At 44.3% G+C, this 25,839-nt stretch overlaps 1 protein-coding gene across 1 annotated transcript in view; it reads left to right on the forward strand.

Moving 5' to 3' along the window:
• The window catches only part of GALNT2 (polypeptide N-acetylgalactosaminyltransferase 2), a 181,708-nt gene that overhangs the window by 86,528 nt on the left and 69,341 nt on the right, over positions 1-25,839 (forward strand). The window contains exon 2 of the mRNA XM_037510181.2: positions 8,581-8,674. Within this exon, the coding sequence (XP_037366078.2) occupies positions 8,581-8,674 (94 nt within the window). The remainder of the gene's footprint in view (positions 1-8,580; positions 8,675-25,839) is intronic.

Below are 25,839 nucleotides of genomic sequence, written 5' to 3' on the forward strand. Positions count from 1 at the left end.
TGTTAGCAGCCTGCCTTCCGCTTCCCTGCTCTGGGCCACCCACTGCTTTGGTCATCCACTGTGAGCAGGGGGCTTAGGGTGGATTGATTGCTCTTGAAAAGTGGATTGCAATGTGAAATAGATTGCTCCTGGGCACTGTGCCTCATTGTAAAATTGGTTTTAAAATCAGCATTTATCAAGAGACTCACCCTTTAGTTCCCTAAAGGGAAAGGGAGTGGAGAAGACTTTCAGTGACTTGAAAAGTTGACAGACACCCTACAAAATACCTAGTTCGTAGATATTTGCCCAGAAGTGTTTAATAGAATTTTTTTTTCTTTTATCTAAATCAGGTCTAGGCATACATTTTCTTTCAGTTTTCTGAAAATTTTATTTTTGGAAGCATTTTAGAAAAAAAAGTAAGGACACAATACAGAGAGTTCCCAAATACCCAGTTTCCTTGTTAACATTTGAAATTAGCACGATGCAGATGTTAAAATTGAAGAACCAATATGGATACATTTTTATTAAGTAAAACTCTTACTTTATTCAGGTTTCCTGAGTTCTCCCGCAATGTCCTTTCTCTCTGCAGCGTCCTATCCCGATGCCACGCCGCATGGAGTCCTTATGTTTCTTGCACCTCCTCTTGGCTGTGGCTTTCTCAGCCTTCCTTGTTTCGGACAACCTTGACGCTTTGGAGGAGTCCTGGGCATATTGTAGCATGTGTCTCACTTGGGGTTTGTCTGATGTTTTTCTCATAATGAGACTGGAGTGATGGATTAGGGGGAGGAAGACCACACAGGTAACATATGCATACGCATTATCAAGTCAGTGGTTGAGCTAATTTGGGGGAAGAAAGGAGGGGGTTAGTCCCAAATGGTGGAACTAAAAAGATGGTTGAAGTGTGGACTCTGAAGCTGGGAGAGGGCAAGCTCAGTGTTCTCAGTGCTTAATGTCTAACTTTTATAATGCCTTACGTATGGTTTACTGGAGGCCTTTCTGTTACATCATTTCAGGGGATAAGATGCAGGTGTTTTTAAATTTGCATATTGGGAAGCTGGAGATTTAGGGAGGCACCTGACTTACCCGAGGTGACAGAAACCAGTGACACATTTCCAAGCCTTGTATAGTTGTGTTTCTAGAGTGTCTACATTGAGCAAGCTGGGTCACTGGTGGACATTTCAGCCGTTTGTGGACACAAGGACTTATGTAACAAGGTTTAGGTGAGGTGAAGGCAGTTGACTGTGTACAGAGCATGTGCAGGATGATACAGTAGGCACTTAGTAAGCAAAGCTAAATAACAGGATTGATAGCAATATTATTGTAGATTGTAACATTGGTGCAGGTGATTGTTACAGCTCCCAGAGAGCAAGCAGGCTGCTCAAGCTCCCCCTCAGTTGGCTTTTCTCTCTGGATACACAGTCAAATAAATGAAGCTCACGGTGACCTTTATCATAACATACTTTTCATTTGTGAGCAAGTGATTATGTATGAAGTGGTCTGTTCATGAAGCAAGTTGGAGTAATGAAGGTAAGACTTCCAGTGCATTGATGAAGCCAGTGGTCCTCAACCCTGACGGTGGCTAGCGCTGCCTGGGGACATCTCGAAAATACCCAAGCCTGGGCCCAACCCCAGAGGTTGTCACTCAGTTGACTGGGGCAGGTCCAGGCCTTGGAGAAAGTCAGCCGACTTGACCTTTTGTCTTATTCCATCTTGCTTGCAGTTCTGCCCTGGTCTTGATTCTTCAACCCTACACGTCTTAGGTTTCTCACTCGAGTGAAGGTTTTAGACACTACAGGAAGGCTTCTGTTGGAAGCTCACCCTGAGCTTTTTCTACTCCTCCAGCTTGTTCCACCTGCTCTCCCTAAGTGATAAACCAGAGGTGGCCTCATGGCCACCACTGCATAGAATGTGTGTTCAGAAGTGGGTGAGGGATCGAGTTGGGCATATTCTGGTCTCTGTGTTGTCATGTCCCCTTCCAGTTCTAATGATGTTTAGAAGGGAAGCTAGCGCTCTTCCTCTTAAACCAAGTTACTGCTTTCAGTGGGAAGTCTTTATTTAGAAACAGAAGCCATCTCTTTCTTAAAAGCAGTTATCAATGCTTGCAGAACACAGCCTTTTGGTCTAAGAGATGTTCTGCCTGGTTCCCAGTAAACCCACATGGGGCCTTCCCTAGCACTCTGGCTTTCTTTTCTAGGGAGCCTTTACCAGTGAGTTAAAGTTACCCTTGCCAGTTTGCAAATGGGTATTTAGAGAGCAGTGTATTAGCACAGTTCTTCACCTTGTCCTGATAGGTAGGCACCTATTCCCCCATCCTCCCTTGGAGGGACACCCAAACTGAAGAATTTGAAACAGTAGACCTTGAGGTTCCTCTGTGGATCACTTTATAGTGAGAATCCTGGGTTGCGCGAGGTCCTGGTCTTTGCAGGAAGCTAAGTATATACGCTTACAAATTTGTTTTCAAGTCAACAATTGAGTTAGTTTTCAGTGTCTTAATTTGTCAGTTCGCTCTTGAGAAATAAACTGTAGAAATAGAAATGTTTGCATTTTCTAACATATTTGACAACCTGATTTTTTTCCCTCAAAACTTGGATGTCACCACGAGGATTAGTTGTGCTGGTAATTGCAGAAGTCATTAAATAATAGTGAAAGTAGACAATTGAAGAGAAAGGAATCAAGTAGTCATTCAGATGGTATTTTTGGTAACTTCATCTGCCTTGGAGCATATGGTCTAGTCAGCTGAAGTAATTTAGCAGTGACAAAATGTATTTCAGTAGGGGAGATTAAAACAACCTATTTGTTTTCTCTTTTCTCCCAGAGTGTTATTTTTATCTTTTTTAGAAAATACAACGTTAGCCATTTAATTTTATGAAGGCAGCCTTTGATGATTTAGCAATACATGATTCTTCTTTATTATCTAGTTTCCTGTGTGTAAGCTTGTTTATTTTGGTGGTGTTCTATAATTCAAGCATGTTACCCTTGGCGGTCATTGTGTTTATATTGGACTGTGGGTAAGAGATCAATGTGATGTTTCTACTCCTTTTGTGACTCAACTACTCCTGGACACCTGAGTAACTGGGATAGCGGTGCTCTGTCTTCTGTTTAGTCTGGCCTCATCCCTGCCACTATCAAGTCTTGTGGTATTGAACGATGTCGTGAGTTTAGATTGTGTTCACCAATTCTTTGACAGTCTTCTCCCCAAAATGTGGGGTCTAATTCCTCTCCCTTTGGACATGGTGACTCACTTGCAATGAATAACATGTGGTAGTTTGATAGTGTATCATTTGCAAGTCTAGGATATAAAAGGAGTACTGAGGTCCTCTCTCTGTGTATCTCTTGTCCCCCACCTTTTCCTCATATCACTTACTTTGGGGCACACTAGCAGCCATGTTGTGAGGACACTCAAGGAGCCCTGTGCCCCAGTTTGTGCTAAGGAACGGGGCCTCCTGCCAACAGCCATGTGAGTGAACAGTCTTGGAAGCAGCCACTCAGCCCATCATACGCTGACTGACGCCCCGACTGTAGTCTCCTGAGAGACCTTGAGCCATCCAGGTCTTGACCTTCAGAAGCTGTGTGAGATAAATGCTTATTGTTATTGAGCTTCTGAGTTTTGAGGGAACTTGTTTTATAGCATTTGATGACCCAATAAGTCACTTAGCCCTTCCGGATCTTTCTCCTCATCTGGGAGACAAAGGGTCGGACTAAATAGTGCTCTTAACAAGTTGATGGTGATCGATTGGTGCTTAGGAGACTGATTTCTAGCCAGCTGCAGCGCATCTGCGGCCCTGACAGCACTTTATCCCTCCACACCCCTGGCCCCGCCAGCAGCTTACATGGGGCCAACCCTTCCCGTCTTGGCACATCCGTCATCCACAGTGAGCGAGATTTTTGTCCCCGGTAAAAACCAAGCCTACTTTTTATTTTTTCTTGTTTTGAAACAGATCATAATGGGAATATTATTTTAATTACTAAACCTTTATTTATACTTAGTTAATTTTCATAACTATTCATAAACCAACCAATTAGATTTTCTGTCTCTGAAAATAATGTCATTTTATTAAAGATGATTGCTCTTTTATCTTTCTAGAAATAGGATGAATTTTGGCTGCTGTGCTCTCTAATTATGCTAGATAAATAGACATTAGTCACTTATTTCCATCTGATCTCGCTCATGGCCTGATTTAATTTCATTTGGATGTCAGGTGATAGCCCACTTCTGTCGTGCACAGCTGTAAGAACAGAGTGGGCAGACCGCATGTCTTGAGCTTCTAGACACTGAAAATGCACCAGATTCAAATATCTAATAATAACCAGTCAGCTGGGTCAGTTAGTACATAGGGCGACAGGAGTTAGAGTTCGCATTATCTGGAGCTCTGGGTTCAAGCGTTGAGGCTCTCTGGGGGTTTTTTTTTTTTTGTAAACAATTTTTTTTTTTTAAGATTTATTTATTTATTCATATAAGAACCGGGGTACAGGCCAGATAGATGCGGGGGAGGGTGAGAGGCTTCACCAGAGACAGAACAGGCAGACAACCGAAATACACTGCTGAGGGGAGCAGTGGGTGAGATAGGAGAGGTCTGTTGCACCATGTGGGGCCCTCGCCAACGGCCGGGATCTAACCATCACTGCAGAGGCTGCCAACAGCTTCACAGCGCGGCGCTCAACCACCTGCGCCACCAGGAAAGGCCCAGGGGTCTCCGGGTTTTTCCAGAAGTGGTGTTGTGGGGTCAGGAATGGGCACAGTGCAGGTTTTCTGATCCCATGCAGACCAGGTAAAGGAGGAATCGGAGTCCTCAGTGGTTTTGCAGGTTTTTTATTGGGGTTCACCAGGCATATGGCAGGCAGGGGTGCTGGGGGGCCGGGAGATTGGCAGGCCTCCCAGCCCCTAGCAAGTCTTCACTCCATCTGGGCTCTCTCGCCTTCTCTCAGCTTCTGCTTCTCTTGCTTCTCTCTTGGCTTCCGTTTGTTCCTGGCTTCTTCTCGGCTTCTCTTTCGGCTTCTGCTGGGGTCCCTGTGACGCCGCCCTTAAAAGTACAGTCTCAGCCCAGGTGAATCCCATCTATATTCCCACACCCTACTCCAGGTGCCCGCCATCAGGCATGCATTCAGGACCGCAAGGATCCATCATCTATCCTGATGGTGGGAGGGCTTTTAGAAAAGCCTGACATTTTTTCCTTACCCTACAGGTGTGCAGCTGTATCCAACACTGTGGTCAGAATGGTCACGGTGTCTTGATGAGGTCACCAGAGAATCCTAGACTTCTGATTAAATTTCCCTGACAGAATTCAATTTCCGGTCAGAATCCTGAGTCCGCCCCTGTCTACCTTTGCAGCATGTTCTATCTGTGGGTTAGTCATTCTGTATTCAGTGTCATCATCCCTCTTTTGAGGGCAGGAGAAACAAAGCAGAGAAGAGCCTGCATCCTGGGAAATAAAAGCAGGCTTACTGGGTTGCGGACTTCAAATTCCCTGCAACTTTTGACTGAGCATCGAACTGTATCATGGCTCTTCTAATCTCAATGGTTTATACTTTGTACAGTTTAACAGTTAATAAAAAGAGGACTGGTCTGTCATTGCATCATTTTCTCTTAACTAGGAGAAAGCAAACATCAGTTGGTATCATATCCTGGATACTAGTGGGTGCTGGGGAGAATCTTCTCCATACATTTGCATTCAGTACATTTACATTTTTAACAGAGCCTCCACTCGTGTAAATAAATCTTGTAATGTATGTAAATGTATGGGGGGATTGTTGTAAGAGAAGCTTCCGCTGTAGTGTGGGTGAAGCCAGTAAAATCACTATGAGTAAGGAGGGTGAGGGGTTTTTTTAAGTTGCATTTATTACTGAGCAACTACCATAAAATCACCAGCACACTTGGTACTGTGGGGACACAGACCACCTGCCCACCCCAAAGGACCTGATGTGCCTCTGGATACCAAACATTTGTGAAATTGGTTAAAAGTCTAAGAAAGTGCTGAATGAATATATCAGCTGCATGGGATTGCTAGGGCAAGTGGGGACATCGAGGCATCCGGCCTAGTGCCCCAGTATTAGAGAAGGAGGTAATTTACTCAGACCCCCATAGTCACTGGCCCTTGTTCTGGGCCCATGTTCTTCCCGCCCTGCCCCCCTCCAATGTTGGCCCCTCCTTCCGCCCCTGAGCCATGTTCTTACTGGATTCTTGCCCTTCCTGATGGTCCCTCATGCTCACGGCTAGTTACGATGGCCTTGTGCCTTTCCAGAACTCCAGACACATCCGCTCGCTGTCTCTGAGTAACCTCGGCATTTCCAAAGCCCGTCCCTTCCCCGCCCAAACAGTGTCCTCATATTTCTTAGCCAGGACTGTCACTCCTGCCCGTGACGTGTTCACATTGGAAACCTGTTGCCATCTCTGGGTCCTTCCTCCTCACTGCTTTACTTTAGGAGCAGGTAGTGACGTGATAATTGGTAGGTTTTTTGCCTTGGGAGTCCAGAACAAAACAATCCTTTGTGAATGACCTGGATAATAAATGTAATTAAAAACAAAACAAAACAAAAAACCTAGGTTCTAGTAATGGATTCTTGGATTTTTATGATGTGGTAAGAATCATCAGGTTACTTGAGCCCTGGGTTGCAAGCCCCATCCTGATTAATGAAGGGCCAACTTAAGCTTTTTATCTGCTGTGTAAATTGTACAAATTGCTTAACCTCTCTGGTTTTCTTTGTTCTTACTGTGACATAGGAGTTAGAAAATACCATGTTGTTGCAGGGATGAGAAAGTGTCTAATCACTTATAAATAGCGTTTAGCATGATTTCACCCAGTTATATGTATGGTAGGGCTCTCTTGGTCCTTATGTGGTAGGCAGAGTTGATGGGGAGAAGGGTTGGGAAGGTTAAGAAATGTTTCATATGGACTAGTCATTCTTGTTTGTAGGGAGAAACATATATTTCCTGAGAAAACATTGATGGTTGACCTGCAAATGTTGATTTGGTAACTGTTAATCAAGGTAATGCCTTGATTTTTGCACATACAGAGTAAGATTAATGCCATTGGGCCTTGCTGGCATCATTCATTTTTTATTTTATTCAAGTAGAATGTTAAATGGTTTTATGGTATGTCATAAGCCAGATGCCTGTGGGGGAAAAATTGCTTGCCACACATGCTATGAGCAAGCTACAAAATAAAAATTAATACTGCTTAATGAAAAGTCTATATACTGTGGCCAGTCACTTCATTACTTGCTGAATTTACACGTTTCTTGGTATCATGGAGGCGCTCACACATTTGCAAAGATGGCTATGAAATCATTGTTAGTAGCAACTTGAAAGTTTATTCTCAAACAATGTCAAAAGTCAAATTGTAGATAGCTTTCAAATTTCATTTGTAGCAAAAAATATTTAAATTGGGTTACAGGTGCTTTTTAGTACATGTGTCTCAATGTGGGAGGAAAGGATCTTCAAAAGTCATGGTTCTGGGGGCCCTTGAGGCCTGAGAGAGGCCTGGTGATGGTGGGTGGGACCTGCCAGGCACAGGGTGGTCTCTCTTCCAGCCCCTGCATCTGTGAAGTTACCCTGTCATGTCTCGATGGCCCTGATGGGATATACCCAGCTGTCTCATTTTGCTGCAAAAGCCACCAGAGGAAAAGCTGGCCTGGAGAGGAAGGAAGTTTAGGCACAGTTTCTCTTTAATTCTTCAGAATAAAACTGCAGATTATGGGCTGAGCAAGTCACATTTGGGGAAAATGTACCATTTGGCCCTGAGAATTCCCTATTTATGCAGATCATTTTAACAGCATCTGCTCGGGAAAACAACCCGTGGACAATGCAAGCCTGTGAAGATGACCAGCATGGGAGAGTTCTGATTTTGGTCATATAGCGAAGTCATTTTTTGCTCATAGAAATCAGATTCGAAAGTATTGAAAGTATATTTAGCTCTGTGGTCATGGAATTGTTCTTTCATTTGATTTAATGTTGAGAGATTAAATTGTTTGTGCAGATGAGTTGAATAAATTCTGCCAGAGCTTATATCTTATTCCGGTTTCACATTAAGCTTTTAATTTACAGCTCTGTTCTACTGGCAGTCCCCTTAGAGGGGCCCTTGCAGAAGCTTAGCTGTCCTTCCACTCTTATTCAGTGGCATTAAGCAATCATCTTTCAACCTCTGAGGAGGACTCAAAGGGGCCCCTAGGGAGGACCTGGTCCTAGGATGTCCTTAAACCATCTAATATATCTAGAAAGCGATCCTGATTTTAATGGCTTTAATTTAACTGCTGTTGAATTATTTTATTTAATCCACTTTCCCTATCTCCCTTCACTACCCTCACAGATCTTCAAAGCCCTGGGAGTTTCCAGAGTTCTTTCCTTTTTACAGATATGCAAAGCAAATACAAAATGAAAAAAGAAATGCAAACCCTTCCTTGGTAAAGGGCATCCCCACACTTTTCTCCCTTTGCATCTTCACCCACTGAGAAACTCCTCAGTGGAGGTGCTGAAGATGGAAATTCATTCTCACACCGGGTGTCCCCAGAGCCCACTGCCACATATGCCTCAGTGTTGATTGAATTGATGAATGGAGGGTTGGCTTAAGAATTGGTCGACTCATGTGGTGTCTTTGTTCCCCCTAGGAGGACTGGAATGAAATTGATCCAATTAAAAAGAAAGACCTTCATCACAGCAATGGGGACGAGAAAGCACAAAGCATGGAGACCCTCCCTCCAGGTACTGTGATGCCCACTCCAGGCCAGTCCTGTTGGTGGCTGGTGGTCGGGAAGTCATCTTGCTCACCAGCAGTGTACGAGCTGGATGTGGGTGACATGTGGAGCATATCAAGAGTGGGGGAGAGAAGGGATTTTAGAAGGCATTTGGAGAGGTTGGGGATGGTACTGATGAGGAGTAGCTGGAAAGACTACCCCTAAAAAAAGACACAGGAATTTAAAATTCCTTTCTTTGCGTGGGAGAGGGATCAAATGATTTAGGTATCTCTTCCTGGGATATGGGGTGGCAGGATGTCTCAGCCTGTGCTGGGGGTGCAGGAGTTTCCGGTATCACAACCCAGATTCAGTAGTAGCCTCTTCTGTAAGGAAGTCCAGGTGAATCAGGCCATAACTGTTCTATGTTAGGGGCCTCAGACTAACGCCCATCATCCTCTCTCTGTGCCCTCACCTCTGTTGCTCTCCTGCAGTGTACCCTAAGCTTCCACCTTAGGAAGCTAAAGGAGAGCAGATTAAATTCAAAGAAAAAGAAATAATAAAAAGAAGAGCTCCTGTACCCCTTTGCTCACTGCAGTGTTGGGACTTAGGAGCCCCAGTTTGTGGGTTGTACTGCCTGGTTATTACTTTAAACCAAGTTTAGAGTTTTCCCTACCCTTTCAGTCGGGCTGACACTCCTGTGTGAACACGGATTTTCATTTTTCCCTCAAGGGTCTTGGACTTTGTTTTGCATCGGTTTTGGTGGCTGATGTTGTTGAGCCTGATTTCTGTATTCTTCCACCATCTCGCTGGACTCCTCTTCTTTAGCCTCTCAAATGTGATGGATTATATTAATTGATTTTCATATGTTGAACTGTCTTTGCATACCCGGCATAAATCCTTCTTGGCCATGGTATAAAATTCATTTTACACATAACTGAATTTGCTGATTTTTTTTGAGGATTTTTGTGTATGTATTCATGAGAGGTGCTGACATGTAGTTTTCTTACAATGTCTTTGTCTAGTTTTGTTATTAGGGCAAGGTTGGCCTCATAAAATGAGTTAGGAAGTATTTTCTCTGTTTCTGTCTTCTGAAAGCAATTGCAGAGAATTAGTAGAATTTCTTCCTTAAATATTTCCAGTTCAACAGTGAATCCATCTGAGCCCACTCCTTTGTTTTTTAATTTAATAGTTACTGATCCAATTTCTTTAAGAGATATAAGTCTGTTGAAATCATCTGTTTTTTCATGTCTGAGATTTGGTAGATAATCTTCCAAGAATCTGGTCCATTCATTTAGGTCATTAAATTTATAGGCATAAAAATATTAATACTAATTTTTATTCTCCTTTTAATGCCCATGGGACCTGAAGTGATGTCTTCTTTTTGATTTTTGATATTCATGATTTGTGTCTCCTCTGCCTGGCTAAAGGCTTATTAATTTTATTCATATTTTAACCAGTTTGGGTTTTTTTTTCCTATTGATTTTCTTTGTTTGATTTCATAGATTTTTGCTCTTGTTTTTATTATTTCTTTTTCTTTGAATTTAATCTGCTCTCCTTTAGCTTCCTAAGGCGGAAGCTTAGATGATTGATTTTAGATCTTTGTTCTTTTCTGATACAGTTCTTCCTCAATTTTTCAATGGGGTTATATCCCAACAAACCCATTATAAGTTGAAAATACTGTATCTCGAAAATGGATTTAATACATCTAACCTACTGATTATTGTAGATGATTAACTACTTGTCCTTTAAGATAATTGAGATTGCCAATTACAAAAGTTCTAACTCATGTGATGGCCATCACTGGCTTGCTGTCTTCGTGCTGCACAGTTACACAGAGTAATTACCTTTCTCCTCTTACCAGAAGCAGGAGACAAAGATGGGAATTTTGCAGACATGATGCAATGTGAAAACAAAAAACACAATTTCCAAAAATGTAGACAGTAGCACACTGTGGAGTATTGATTATTTGTGCTCTTAATCACATGGTTTACTGGGAGCTGTGGCTCACTGCCAGTGCCTAGCATCATAAGACTCTATCATGCCATTTATTGCTAGCTCAGGAAAAGATCAAAATTCAAAGTATAGTTTTTACTCAATGAGTATCCCAAGGTAAAAAAATTCTAAGTGCACCATCATAAGTGAAGGACCATCTGTATTTGCCTTCAGTGCTATAAATTTCCCTCCAACCATTGCTTTCATAGCATTATACAGATTTTGATAAGATGTATTTTCATTTTCATTTAGTTCACAATATTTTTAATTTCTCTTGAGATTTGTTCTTTGGCCCATGTGTTGAAATTTGTTGTTTAGTTCCAAGTATTTTGGGATTTTCCAGCAGTCTTTCTGTCATTTGTTTTCAATTGAAGTCCACTGTGGTCTGAGAACAGACATAGAATGATTTCTGTTATTTTAAATTTGTTAAGGTGTGTTTTATGGTCCATAATACTGGATGAATATTCCAAGTGAGCATGAGAAGAATGTATTTTATGCTGTTGTTGGATGAAATAGTCCATAGATATCAATTATGTCCAGTTAACTGTGTTGTTGAATTCAGCTGTGTCCTTTCTGACTTTCTGCCTGATGGATCTGTATTGAAATGTACAACCATAATAGTGGATTCGTCATTTTCTCCTTATATTTCTATAGTTTTTGCCTCATTTTTACACTCTATTGTTAGGCACAAACATTCAGGATCATAATTGTCTTCTTGGAGAAATGACCCCTTTATCATTATGTATTGTCCTCCTTTATTCCTGATAACACTCCTTGGTCTGATGTCTGCTCTCTCTCAAATTAATGTAGCTGCTACTGCTGTCTCTTGATTTGCATTAGAATGGTTTCTCTTTCTTCACCTTTTAATCTATTTGTGTCTTTATATTTAAAGCAGGTTTCTTGAAGACAACATATAGTTAATTGAGTTTTGTTTTTTGGTCTGCTCTGTATTCTCGGTCTTTTAATTTGTGTATTTAAGCCATCAACATTCAAAGTGATTATTAATATATTTTTATTAATATCTATCATATTTGTTGTTCTTTATTACTTACCTTTACTCTTTGTTCTTATTTTTTATCTTCCAATCTTTTCTCTGCCTTTTGTAGTTTTAATTGGGCATTTTCTATGGGTCCATTCTTTCTCCTTTCTTAGCAGGTTGCTACTCTACATTTCTTTTTTTAGTGGTTGTCCTAGAGTTTGCTATACACATTTACAGTTAGTCCACTTTCAAATACTACTGCCTGCTTCATGGTAGAAATATCTTAAACAAAATACCATAAATTCCTCTCGGGTCTCCCCCTTTTGTATCATCACTGGCATTCATTTTACACATACACAGGCATGCATAAGCATATATGTATATATATACTATATATAAAAATACATAATCTGATACATTGTTGCTACTTTTATTTTGAATAAATTGTTGTCTGTTAGATCAATTAGGTATAAGATAAAGTTGCTGTTTAACCCTTATTTATCCTTTTCTGATGCTTGTACTTTCTTCATGGAGATGCAGGTGAGATCTTCCTCACCTGTGTCACTTTTCTTCTATCTGAAGACTTTCTTTAAACTTTACACTTTTCCTGCAAGGTAAATCTTCTCAATTTTTATGTGAGAAATTTTTATTTCTCTTTCACTTTTGAGGATTAATGCAACAGGGTACAGAATCTTAGGTTGACAACTTTTTCACTCAGTCCTTTAGATATTTCATTCAGTGTCTTCTTGCTTGCCTGGTTTCTGAGGAAAAATTGACCATAAATCAAAATTTGTTTCTCTAAAGCTCTCTTTCCCCCTCTACCTTTTATCTTTAATTTTTTGTACTTTGAATGTGCTATGACTAGATGTAGGTTGGAGCCTGGGTGGCTGTTAGGTTTATTTTTATATTTATCCTGCTGAGTGTTTGCTGAGCTTCATGCAACTGTGGTTTGGTGTCTGACATTAATTTGATGAAATACAGATATCACTTTCATTGCTTTCTCTTTTCTTCTTCTTGTGGTCCCATTGTACATCACAATATATAACATGTTACATCTTTGTAGTTGTCCATCACTTCTTGGATATTCTGTTCTTTTTTTGTTTTTTCATCTTTGTCTTCCACTTTGGAAGTTTCTGTTGTTTTATTATCAGTCTCAGACATTCTTTTCTCAGCTGTGTCCAGTCCACTGATGAGTTCATCAAAGCCATTCTTCATTTCTGTTATGGTGTTTTTGATCTCTAGCATTTCTTTATGATTCTTCCTTAGCATTTTCATTTCTCTGCTTTTATTATCCCTTTATTCTTCCATGTTGTCTACCTTTTCCATTATTAATCATCATTATTTTAAATTCCTGATCTGGTAATTGAAACAGCCATATCTGAGGTCTGGTTTTGTTGCTTGCTTTCTCTCTTCAAACTGTCTTTTGCCTTTTGGTATGTCTCATAATTTTTTCTTGAAAGCCAGATATGATGTACTGGATAAAAGGAATGAACTGTAGCAAACAGGCCTTTGGTGGGTAATGGCGAGGCATGAGGGGAGGGGAAACACCCTATAGTTACATGATGGGGCTCAGTCTTCAGTGATAAGTAAGCCCCGGCATGAACTCTACAAATCTGCCGTAGTTTTTCTCCCACATTGGTGGGTTAACTGAGAATGGTTATTTCCCTTTCCCTCGTGGAAGATAGGTCAGTCTGGAGTTGGTCATTTCCCTTCCTCCAGGCTGGTTAGGCTCTGATAAGACCTCAGCGGGTTAGACTTGGGAAAATAATTTTTTCTTGAGGAAAGGCCTTGTTAAGAACAGAAACTCTGACATATTTCAAAATGATTTCTTTTCTCCTCTCCTGCTGTGACTATGAGGGGTTCTGTCTTTAATAGTCACTGTGAGAAACCTAGTCATGCTCCTAGAGGTAAAATGTAGGGATTCCTCACCAAAATGTGGGAGTCCCTTGTGCCTGGCCCTCCCTGGAGGTTTTTGTCTGAAGTGAGCCCCAGCATTCAGTTGCAGTAAAGGTTGGCTACTCTGTGTTGAGATTTTCTGTGTTCACTGTCAGCCACTCCAATTTTGGGAAGCAGTAGTTTGCCCAGTGACCTCAGTTCTAACTGAGGCATCTAAAAAGAGTTATTGATTTCTCAGTTTGTTTAGCTTTTTCATTTGTCCTTCGGATAAAGTGATGACTTCCTAGCTCCTTCCATGCTGGAGTGGAATAAGACACACTTGTAAAGTTCACACTGGGGCTTAGTTATCACTAGAGACTGAGCCCTGTCGTGTAGCTGTGGGATGTTTGCCCTCCCTGCATACCTCACTGTCACCACCACCAAAGGCCTGTTTACTGCAGGTCTTTCCTTTTATCCAGTACATTTTTGCTGTCATGTCTTTCATGGCAAAGAGTCTATGTGTTTCTGGTTCTTATGAGGCTGGACAGAAGCGTAGGCCACAGAAGCATAGGCCCCCTTTGTGCCCTCCCGCTGTTCAGCTGCACTAGACACCACCACGTGTGCCTGTCTGCTTTAGATGAATCTACTACTGGGTCTGCCCTCTCTGTTCTCCCCGAACTCCTGAGTGAGTCATGAAGCTGTGAGCCACAGCTCCTTCCTATGTAAAATAGACATTATCCACGCAGAGGGGGAGCATCTGAACAAAATAGTTAGCTAATAAGCATTTCCTTATAATAATAGGATATGCTTCTGTTGTGTGGATTAATGGGAGACTTCCTGTGGGTTGTCTTCTATTACAAAAACCAAGTGTTCTAGTGGATTCTAAGGCGTCAATGGCGAGAGAGGGAGAAGCCATCCTCTGTGCTTAGGCTAGATGAGACACTGAAGAGTCACACTCCAGTTAAAATCAGTTCAGCGTGGCGTTAACCCTGCCTTTCATATCCTTAGCCTTCGTACGTTGGTTTTCTTTTATCTTCAGAGGTAGGGATGTACTGGTTTCCTTCTTTTTTAAGTCATCACTAACAATTTTTGATGCCCGTACTCTGTCCTTTTGTTTTTCCAAAGGACTTTTCACTTCCTTTTTCACATGGAAACTCTTTTTTCTCACTTCACTAGCATACACAGGACTTTCCTTCTCTGAAATTACTTGGTCATGATTAAAAAATATATTTTCCTCCAGAAGGATGGACACAGCCATCTTTTAGTGTCCTGCAGGAAATCATCAGTCCAGCATTTTGCACTTATAAGTGGGTTGTTCGGATCCTTAGCAACTTCCTGTGTTCTGGGTGTTATTAGCAGCTGTAGACAGATGTGTGAGAGGAAGTGGCACTCAGCTGAATAAGCCAAATATAGGCGCCCAGCGTCTTTCAGCATGGCCACAAACCCACTGCCAGATGAAGGAACCAGCGCTGACCCTGCACGGTGCCCCAGGCAATGGCCTCTCACCTTTTTGACCATATACCCTATGAGCAAAAGTGTTTTGAATGTAGGTCACCCTCCCAATGTATGTTAAATGTACTCATGCATTTTACACATACTGCCGTACTGATCTGCTGGTATGTTCTAAAGTTTAAGATAAAAAACTAGGAATAATACTTGAAAAAGTCTGTAACCCAAAAAATTGTCTTATGTGGTCCCAATTTGAAGACTACTGTTCTGAGATCTCACAAAAGCCTAAGTTATAACTCAATTTCTTGTGCTATCCTACCCTACTTTGGGGTGGAATCTGAAATTTCTATAAAGTGTGCGGGCAAAAAGGTAGTCGTCGTTGGGAGACCTGGGGGCTGGAGTGCTGGCCTTCATCTTCTGTTGTGAGCTCAGTCTTCCATGATCAGCAGTGAATTTGGGGCTTGAGAAGCATAGCCAGGTTCTGCCCTGAGCCAGAGCATAGCTGAGAGGGAGACTCAGGCATGAACACCCGCAACTGAATCCATGCACAAACCAAGCCCTCAGCCTTCTCCTGTGGTTTCCTCACCAGGTCTTTCTGTTGAAGCCCAGACCATAAAGGAAGTCACAAAGTTGGGGTGAGAGATCTGGTCAGCATCATTTTTCAATTTTAATTACCTGGGTCCCTTGGTCACCAGGAGAGACCAGGCATGGTTGTGAAGGCGGTTGCTTTTGACCTTGATCAGGTCACGCTGGCTGGAGTTCTTCTGCTGAAACTCATTACCCAAGTTCAGGGTTCATCTAGTGAGTTCTGTTATTTCCCTTCTAAGAACTATACCTCACCTCGGTTACATGCAGCTGAGAAGTGAACGAGTTCTCAGCATATTGGCTGAAGGGAAAAAGGGACAGTTCGCTCACTTCCCTACCTGACCCAGGCTGCTGGTGCCTTGCAGGGGAAGCCATGGTCTTGCTCTCAGGGAGAATCCTGACCCCCATCCCCCGCCTCAGCCCCACCCCCAGGCATGTCCAGCTGGCTCTCAGTGTGATAGCCACATAGCATTCATAAGTTCTTCTGGGGTCCTGCTTTCTGAAAGAGGTGCCGCATGGTCCTTGAACATGTTAGGATAGTGCACCCCTCGTCCCTTTTCCAATTTCTTTCCCATTTCTAGGAATATGAGAGCTGTCCTCGTGAAGCCAAAGCTTGAGGACAAGGACGTTGGCCTGAGAGCAGGGATCAGGCTCAATCTGGCCACCAGTTATTTGGCCTTAGAAAAGTCGGTGACTATTTGCAGTTTCATCTTCTCGTGTGTACAATGGCAGCATTTAGTCCTCTGAGATCCCAGAGGACTAAATGCTTGTTTAGTTTGACTCTGTTGCTTTAACTCTCTGCCTTTCCTCCTCTCCTGACTCTCCCCCTCCGCCAGGATCCCCATCTCTGTCCTCCGGTGCCCTCCCAGCAATGCCAGGGCTCCAGTGGAAGCGCGTTTGTGTTTAAAGTCCATGGCTGCTGCTCTCCTGCATCATACTCCAGTCAGAAGTGTATTTTTTAGTGTTGATTTTCAGAGTGTTTTTCAAAATAGAGTATTTGTTAGTTTTTGATTTTTGAAAATACTTGAGAGAAATTAATTTCATCTTTTTATTTCCCTCTGGGTATGAAAAAAGTTCTTGGGTTTGAAAAATTCATTTCTCCCGGTATTTCTCCCTCTTGCATCTTTCCTTCTCATGTCTGCCTCTCTCTGTCTGGCTGGTGAGACAGAAGGACTGGGAGAGGGACAGTGTGTGCTGGAGGACGGCTATGGGCGGGGCTGTCATCCTTCAGACCATGCCTTTGAGAGCACATGTTCTTCCTGACTCTTTGAGACTTCAGTGTAGTTCTCTTGTTCATTAGTGACCTCCTGTAGGGGAGACACCTAGGAGAGACCCCAGTGGGGAGAGAGTTGAGGAAGGAGAGTGCTAATCAGGTTTTGGCTTCTCTGGGGTGGGGGGTGTGTCAGTCCCATCCTTGGCTCCTTCTCCACCCCCTCCCCCACCCACTGCTTCCTTACCTCAGACAGTTGATTTCTCAAAAAAAGAAGTTACTCGTGTTCACATAAAGATGAATGAAATGGAAATGACAAAATGTGTAATAGAACTGAAATCCAGGGTATGAATTGCCATTGATGTTAAAGGAAGCATTTTCACTTTTCTGCTTCCCACCTGCGAGAAGAAAGATCAGATGAACCACTTGTGTATTTATTCAGCATTGCCCTGGCACCGGGAAAAATGATGCTCCGCTGACCTTTTCTCCTGAGGGATTTAATGGGTTCTGGTGTTGTATGTTTTTTTAAAATATTGTGGTAAAATACACACTGCATAACATTTTGCCATTTTCACAATTTTTGAGTGTACAGATCAGTGCCATTAGGAACCTTCACACCTGTGTATACTCATCACCACCTTTTCCAGAGTTTCCATCGTCCTGATCTGAAACTCTGTCCCTATTAAACATAACCCCCATTTCCTCCCCAACCCCAGCCCAGGGAAGCCACCATTCTCCTTTCTGCCCCTGACTTGAGCTCTCCAGGTTCCTCATGCCAATGGGCTCCTACAGTGTTTGTCCTTTCCGTGACTGGCTTATATCACTAGTGCAGTGTCTTCAGAGTTCCTCCCCGGGGGTGGCGCATGTCATCCTCCTTCCTTTTTGAGGGTGCACACTCTTGACTGTGTCTCTGTGCACCATCAGCCCTGCAGGCCTCCTTATCTGGAAAACACTGTCTGCTGGCTGTGGGGAAGCCATCTCCATACAACTCTCTGTGACCTGGGCCTGAGGCCCAGGGTCTGCCCCTGTTACTGTTAGGAAAATAAGTTGGTTCTGAGTATCCTTAGGGAAGTATCTCTTTAAAAGCAGGTACTGTGCTAATTGTAGACAACATACAAAATTCAGTTAAAAATAAGATTAGAGTCACACATAAGTCTGCCATTCAGGAATGACCATTGTTTCTCGCCATTGCAGGTTCCTCCAGACTCGTCGGGTCACTATCTGGGCACGCTTACCCACGTAACTATGAGGCGAGCTGGGCTACCCCACCTCTCAGGCTCGACCTCCATTTGCAATTTCTGTTTCTGTATACAATTTCTGAGTTAATTCCTGGACCTTTTGGCCTCTGTCCATTTAGCCAGAGTTTTATCCCATGAAGTGCAGTCTTATCCTGAATTCTTACAAAAAATATCCTAGCAGTCCACTAGGTGATTAACATTGCCAACGATTTGGGGATTAGAGGTAAGACTGCTCACCAGTGATCCACTCTCCGGGAAACGAAACCTTGAAGTTCCCACCTGGGCCTCATGGAGAGGCCCCACTTCTATCTTCATCCTGAGACAGCTCAGGACAGGGTACAGACAACTCCTACCAGCTGCTTATGGCGGCATTTTACAGCTACGGAACCCTTGCTGCTCCTGAGCTATATCCTCCCAGGGTAACATATCACAGACATGTCCTCATTTAGCCATTATCATTAGCTCAATGAACTTAGCCTTTGTTGTAGAACATAGAGAGTGATTATCCTTGGAGGTAAATCTTTATACATCCTTAATTTTTTCCTTGAAGTAATTCTTAAATGTGAAATCACAAAATCAACTGCAATGCATGTGTTTAAGGAATTTTTGCAATATTTATTGCTAAATTGTTTTCCAGAATGGGCCTATTTCCTTGCTTCTTAGCCAACACTGACAAATCTTCCCTCATCCTTTCCCCATTCCAACAAGTAAGAAGGCCAAAAGCAAGGACATTGAGCAGATCACTAGCCGGAAGTGTGATGGAGCTGTTAAAATAGAATTATCTGGAGCTTTCCTAGTAAAAATAGCGTTCAGGGCAATTCAGATGGCACCCAATGCCCTTGTGTGCCACACCACACCTGAGATATTTTGTTCTGTTGCAGCTAACAGGGTTTTCAGAAATGCTTGTAAATTCGAGCAGGCCCAGATGATGACTCAGATGGTGAGGGGGCTGGAAACAGCACCCAGTGAGGAACACATAAAATAACTGGATGTTTTTACAGAAGGAAAATGGGATCGTGATGCCCAAATATTTGAAACACTGCATACAAAAGTGGCTGCGAGCTAATTTTCTTCCCTTATTTGAGAGTCTGGAGAGTGGAGGTTGCAGGAGGAGCAGTTTCTGCTGTTGTATAAGGAAGCCCGCCTCAGCAAGTCCAGCTGTCTGGCGAGATGGGCTCCTTTTGAAACCATCCTTGGAAATTCATAAACTGGGGCTGGGAGTTTTGATGAAGACATTGTCACACATGTATAGAGAGATTACATCCCCGGCACCTTCTACCTCCAACTTTCAGGAGAGGAACACATACCCTCCATTGAACAACTCCATCACATCAGTGACAGGGACAGGGCTGGGTAAGGCCAGAGGGGCTGCTTTCTGGCAGCTCCCTTAAGTTTTTCCCACTTAAAGTGAGTCATCAGCACAGTGGGGGAATACGCACCTGGAAAGAGAGTCTTGCATTTGAGTTGTGATTCCAGGATTCCCTAACCGTGATGTGTTGGGTATACCTATGCTCAAAGTCTCACTCTTCTATTTCTGAAATCAAAGAAGAGGGATGCACCTTTCTTGGGTGACAGTGTGGCATAGGGTGGGGCGTGGTCTGTGTAGGGTCTGTCTCATGGCCACTGGTTGATAGATGTTCTCTTTCTTGCCTGCATTTTTTTGTGTGTCCTCTTCAGTTCTGGGTGACAGGTGCACTTGGATACCGCTCGTATTTGAGATGAACAAAGAATCAGTAGCGACCGTGGACAGCAAACTCAACTTCTCATGGCTGTACATGGAGAGGGAAAAATGAAGAGTTTCTACTTAAAATTTAGGAAAGAAATACATAAAGATTCCTTCATTTCAAGCTAAGTGTAAATTCAGATTGTCTTACAGTGCTTTCTTAGTTATTTTTTTAACGATTTATTTTTATTTATTTATGCATACAAGAACTGGGGTATAGGCCAGAGGTGCGGGGTCGGGGATGAGAGGATTCACCAGAGACAGAATGGGGAGCAGAACAGCCAGATCCACTGAAATACACTGCTGAGGGAAGCAGCAGGCCAGACAGGAGAGGTCTGCTGCATCATGTGGGTCAGCTCCCTGGCTAGGGATCAAACTCGTGCAGCTGTGGCTGATGATAGCTTGATAGCGTTGAGTCTTTAACCCCCGTGCCACCATGGAGGGCCTTCTTAGTTATTTTGAAGGCACAAATAATTTTAAATAAATTGAGTGTTTACCCTGTGAGATCTGATTTCTCCCACATACTTTCTTTAAAATCACTTTTGATCCTTCTTTGACTTTTCTACTTTTCCAACCTTAAAAACAAATTGTGTAGGATACCTTATTTCAGGAGACAGTTTCTCACAGGTGAACAAAATTTCCTGTCATGCCAGATAACCCATGACAATAAAGTATTATTTACATGCCTTTGTCACTTAAATGGATATATTTGTTATAGTCCTGGCCTTGTCCGCTTCTTTTCTTTCGTAGTATAGCATTATGACCTTCTGAAGAAAGAATATTAGGATTTTTTTTCTTTTAGCATAGTAAAATTACATTCAATTTGAGATCAACCAAGAGGTTAAATTAAATCTGAGAGCTTTGTCCTTTGATTCAAAATATATTCTATTTCCCTTCTTGGCTGCTTTCCCAGAAGAGGCTGCTCAGTTTTACACAGACTAGCTTTCAATTTGTTTAAGCTGTCTTTCCTGGGAAAGATTTGAGGGGAGATTTGATTGCAGCCATGGAACCAGCTCAGGGTCTAGAAGCTCCCCAGGACCTGAATCCATGAGCCCAAAAGGACCTACACCAAGGCACTTCTTTCCCACAGCCCCCTGCACATGGGGGCGATGGGCTGGCATCAGCCCAGTCCTCGTGCCCCAGGACCAGCTGTGAGGTCCTGGGCGTGGCGGCTCCTTGGAATTAGTCTTCTCATCTGACCACCACACGTGTGTTTCCACGTGCTTCGGTTTCCATGATCTGTGAGGTAAATCCTTTCAGAGTTCATTTAAATAGTTTACATCACTGTTTCTTTAAATATGAGGTTAGTAAAAACAAATAATTTAAGGAGGAGGTGTTGTTTGGGAGTATGGTGTTAACATTTAATTAAAATCTGGGGCCTCCCCTGGTGGCTGCCTGCAGCCTCTACAGCGCCGGTTCGTTCCCCGGCCGCTGGCGAGGGTCCCACACACACACAAAAAGGAAATTAATTAAAATCTGTTGAACAAGTCATCCAGATGCAAGTGATTCCCAGGTTATAGACCTTTTTCCAAAGATCATCTTAGAATTGTTTTTTAGGGGCTTGGCATGAGCTTCCCTGTGGAAGCACTATTTTGAATGGCACCCAGGACCCCTCATGAGCCGAAATGTGCCCTGACCCCACCAGCTACAGAGGGGCCCTCAGTGTACCATGGAGGACCCGTGCCAGCTTCTCTCCCTGCTCTAGGAGGCTGAACTGCCCTCCATCTAGACGCGCTGAGGTGGGATGGGAAACCCCAGACTCAGTTTGGAAGAAAAAGATTCTTAAAAGGGCAGTGTAACTCAAGAGCCTGGGGGCAGATTAGAGACAGAAAAGAAACTGGATTCAAAGAAGTGTGAAACTGCAAAAGCGTGTTCTGTGAAGGACAGGAGGTATGAGGATACAAGAGATGAAGAATATCAGTGGGCAGGTTTGTCAAGCAAGTCAAAGGTTTTTTAAAAAAGAAGAAACTCCTGGACCTGACGTCTGTAGCCAGGGAGCAGGACCTGGTGGCAGCAGTGCAGACAGTGGACAGGTGTGTGTCCTGTGGAGCCGGCTGGCAGGTAGAAGTTGAGGGATGCCGCCAATCTCAGGACTCCTTCCCTTGTGGGGGTCCCATGGAGGGCGCCATGTGGAGGGTCTAGTTCGTGTCTTCAGGTCCTGGTACTTCCCCCTCAAGACAGGGACCCCATGTCTCCCCTTCCATCTAGACGGTGTTTTTCTTGGCTAGTGGGGGAGGAAAAGCCGTGGCTGGCCTGCACTGGAAGGCCTCGGGACCTCTGGTCTGAGGCTTCTGGACCAGGAGCACTCTCGGCCTCTCTGGCCCTCCCCAGGCTCCCTTCTGAGACCAGATGCAGCAAGCCAGTGGGCAGAAGGGGAGGCCAGATGTGCCAGGGTGCATGGTAATCTGGGAGCCACAGCAGACCCGAGGCTGTGAGTGGTGTCGAGACCTGAGGCTCTGCAGGATGTTTGTTTAGTTATGAACATGTGCTGTGTGTCAGGCTCCGTCTGGGCCTCTGCCCGCCACTGGGAGGCAAAGAGCTGTGGTCAGAGGCCCCGGGTGCATGTGGGAGTGTGAGGCATGCACTGGGCTGTGCCCCTGAGAGGACGAGGGGTAGACCCATTGTTTAGAGTGGGTTGGGAATGGGAGAACAGAACTAACCAGTTTCCATTTAGTCTCCCCATCTTGTTTATCTAGATGTTGATTTCAAACCCAAACGGGTACGACAGATGTCGGTTAGGAGGACACTAAAGCCTGAATGGATGTCGAGACACTGAGAGCTCATTTCAGATTGCTCTAAATGAATGTGTCTCCAAGTCCAGACCAATCAAGGTGGACCCTGCAAGGACACAGGTGTCTGTGGAACTGCTGTCTGTCATCTCTGGGCAGCCACGGTGCCAGCAGAGCAGGGACAAACCACTGCTGTCTGTTTTCAACAGCAGTGAGAGGTAGTGGACTTGAGCTCTCTGTCCAACAGGATTTTTAGTTCAGTTGTTAGAAAGGATGGCAAGTGCTTTCAAGATCCTCTCCTAATAGGTTTCTAGAAAAACTGGTCATGATGGAGCTGTGTGAAAAGAGGGTAAAGGAATGCCCTTGGGAGAGGCTGCAGCTAGGGACACCAGGGAAGGCTTCTTGGAGGAGGTGGCCATGTTGAGAAGCAGCTGAAGGCAGCTGGAAGAGTTGAGTGGATGCATTGAAATGAAGCAGCCCCGCCTTACGTTGTTACTATCTCTTATCTGTAAGTACACATAGTGTGTGAGAGTTCACAGAGGAAACTGAGAGAGTTGAGTGGTGAGACTGACAATTACAATGGTAGTTGGACTCAGCCATATTAATAGAAGCACAGAGACGGGTGAAAGCACTTCACCTGAGCCTGGCTTCTGCGTGCTACTCATTGAGGGGACAGGTCAGGAGATGTAGGGCTTCACACACCACATGGACTCACCTGGCTTGGAGGGAAAACGTGATTCTGGGGGTACCACTCAGATGCAAGCAGGACCTTCTGATCAGGGAGTTGGGGGATGATTTACCATATTTTGGGATCCCCACTCTGGGAATTCTTCCCACAGAATCACGTTCCTGGGGTGCAAATTTGGTTGGAACTTACTTGTTCCAAAGTTCTGTGTTCCCTGGAATGTGGAGGCTGCAGTTTAAGCACTTCAGTGAGGGTTGAGGCTCCAGGCTGGGCACAGTCTGCCTTTTCCCCCATCCCTCTGTGCTGACTGATCTCCACTCACCCTTCCTTCCTTCCTGAAGCATCTGGCAGACTCCTTTTTTTTTTTTTAAATTTTTTTTTTTTTTTTATAGAGGCATGTTTTATTTATTTATTTATTTATTTGTTTGTTTGTTTGTTTTCGTTTTATACATGCACTGGGTACAGTCAGAAGCGCGGGAGGGTGAGAGAATTCACCAGAGCCAGAGCGGGGAGCAGAGCAGGCAGAAGGACCGAAGTACACTGCTGAGGGGAGCAGCGGGCGGCAGGAGAGGTGGCAGACTCCTTTTCATGCTTCAAGACCCAGCCCAAATGCCCCTTCTCTGTGGCATTTTCTGAGATCTCCCACCCCAGAGAACCTTGTCTTTGTTTATAGTCATCTCACGGTGCCCTCGTCACTTGGCTTGTCTTTTCAGCTGGGTGTGCACAACTCAAGGGCGGAGACATTGCTGCATCATTCTTGCAGGGCTGCCGTTGTCTCTGTGCTGACTCGTCCTAGCCACTGTGGGGAAAACAGGGTAGTGAATTTCTCCAAAATGAAGAACTCCCTTATAGTGAGTTTGCCTGAGGTAGAACAGCTGACCTAGGAAGTTAAAAACACCGCAGAATGTAAAAAATTCCAAGATATCCCTTAAAAGGGAGTCTTTGAACCCTAAGGTTATGAGAGGGTGGCTGCTGGGATTTAAGCAGGTCTGAGAAAGGGGGGTTCCAACCTGTCCCTCACACACACTGCCTTCACAGGGCAGACCCCTTCTCCTTCCCTGTTGTCACTTCTGAACAGGACAGTGTCTGCAGTTGAAGCTTCTAGAGGCCTTGCTGATACTCAGGGTGTTGTGGAGAGTAGGGGAGAAGAGGGTACATGCAGGGTAGGTGCATGCAGGGTAGGTGCCAGGGGTGCGGACAATTCCTGTCTTGTCCACTCCTATGATATCTCAGCCCCAGTGCTGCGAAGGCATCTCCCTATTCTGAGAAATTTTAAAAACAGCTCAAGTGAGAAGGTGAGGGGCCTCGCCAGTCATGATGTGGCAATAGTAAAACTGATTTATTCTTAGCCTCGGCCACTAGGATTCCGTTCTCTAAGATGGGCTTGATTGTCACTATTCCTCTTTGTGTCGGAATACCCCCAACTTCTGAACAAGCCGTTAGCACATTGTTCTCTGTCTGAAGGAAGCAGACGATGACACCGAGCTTTTTTTATTTCCCCAGATGTTTCCTGGGAACAGCTGGTCCCCTTCTCTCTCCTCATAGATACTGTAGGGGCCCATGGCAACAGTGTAGTGTGAACTAAATGTGCATACTCACCTGGGCAGGAGCATGTTCATCTGGATAGGGACCCGCAGGCACCTAGGGAAGAAGGTGAGAATGCCCTCCAATGTTTCCCACTCATTTCTCAGGGTCATATGAAAAGGTGGGAGCCCTAAGTAGAGGCTACAGAGGGGCGGGCAGGCTCAGCAGCTCCCAGCGACCCTTCTAAAGGAGTTTGGGGGTTACATCTATGAGAAGCAGGTAACTCGGCATGCAGTCATTTATGCCTGTTAAGGTCAGTTCGTCCTGTGTGGTAGTCAGTGGCTTAGGAATTTCTTCCATTGTCATTACTTACTTTTCATAACAGTTCCAGCGGGTGGGGTGTTACTCCAATTTCATGCAGACTAGAGGGTCAGGAGTTGGAAAGCTGTGCTCACAGTTGGGGCTCGGGCTTGGAGCCCTGGCTCTGCATGTAATGTTGTTCCGGCTGTCCCTCTGCTCGTGTCCACAAATCCCGGCCATGGTCCCTGAGCCCCACCTGGCGCATGGACGTTGGCGTGGGCCCAGGTAGCCCACACCAACCCTCAGCTCCCTGCACTCCAGCTGGTTATTTGACTGGACTTATTTCCTTGTCAGTGCGGAGGTAGATTCCTGAGAGCACCATTTAGAAAATGTCTGCCAACAAACGGAAGGAGGCCTTGTAGCCACCGTCCAACACAGGGGAGAACATCTCTCAGGTGTGGAAATTAGTGGCACAATGTTAGAATCTTTAAGAGACAAAGTGAAGCTGTGTTCCTCAGAGCAATGAGCGTTACTTGGGTTGTTTTTTCATATGACGCCATGGCCTTCCTAAGGCAGGGAGGGGGGAGCCAGGTGGTGGTGCAGCAGAGAGGGCCACACCCTTCTCAGTCCCACGTGCACCTTACAGGGCGGGGCGGGGGTGCCCAGGGATGGAGGCTGCCCGAGGGGCTTGGCTGGAATGTGGTGGGGATCCTCATCCGGCCCCGCTGGTCAGCATGGGGTCATGACAGGTGGCTCGCCCCCTAGCACAAAGGAAAGTACACCAGACCCTTGACCAACACAGGGGTGAGCTGTGAGTGTCCATTCATGTGTGGATTTTTTTCTACTTGCGGGTTGAGCATTCATGGGTTCATCCAACCACTGATGTCCACTGGGTGAGGCCCTG

Source organism: Talpa occidentalis, unplaced genomic scaffold (assembly GCF_014898055.3).
Source record: "Talpa occidentalis isolate TD23 unplaced genomic scaffold, MPIMG_talOcc4v2.1 talOcc4.14, whole genome shotgun sequence".
Taxonomy (NCBI): Eukaryota; Metazoa; Chordata; class Mammalia; order Eulipotyphla; family Talpidae; genus Talpa; species Talpa occidentalis.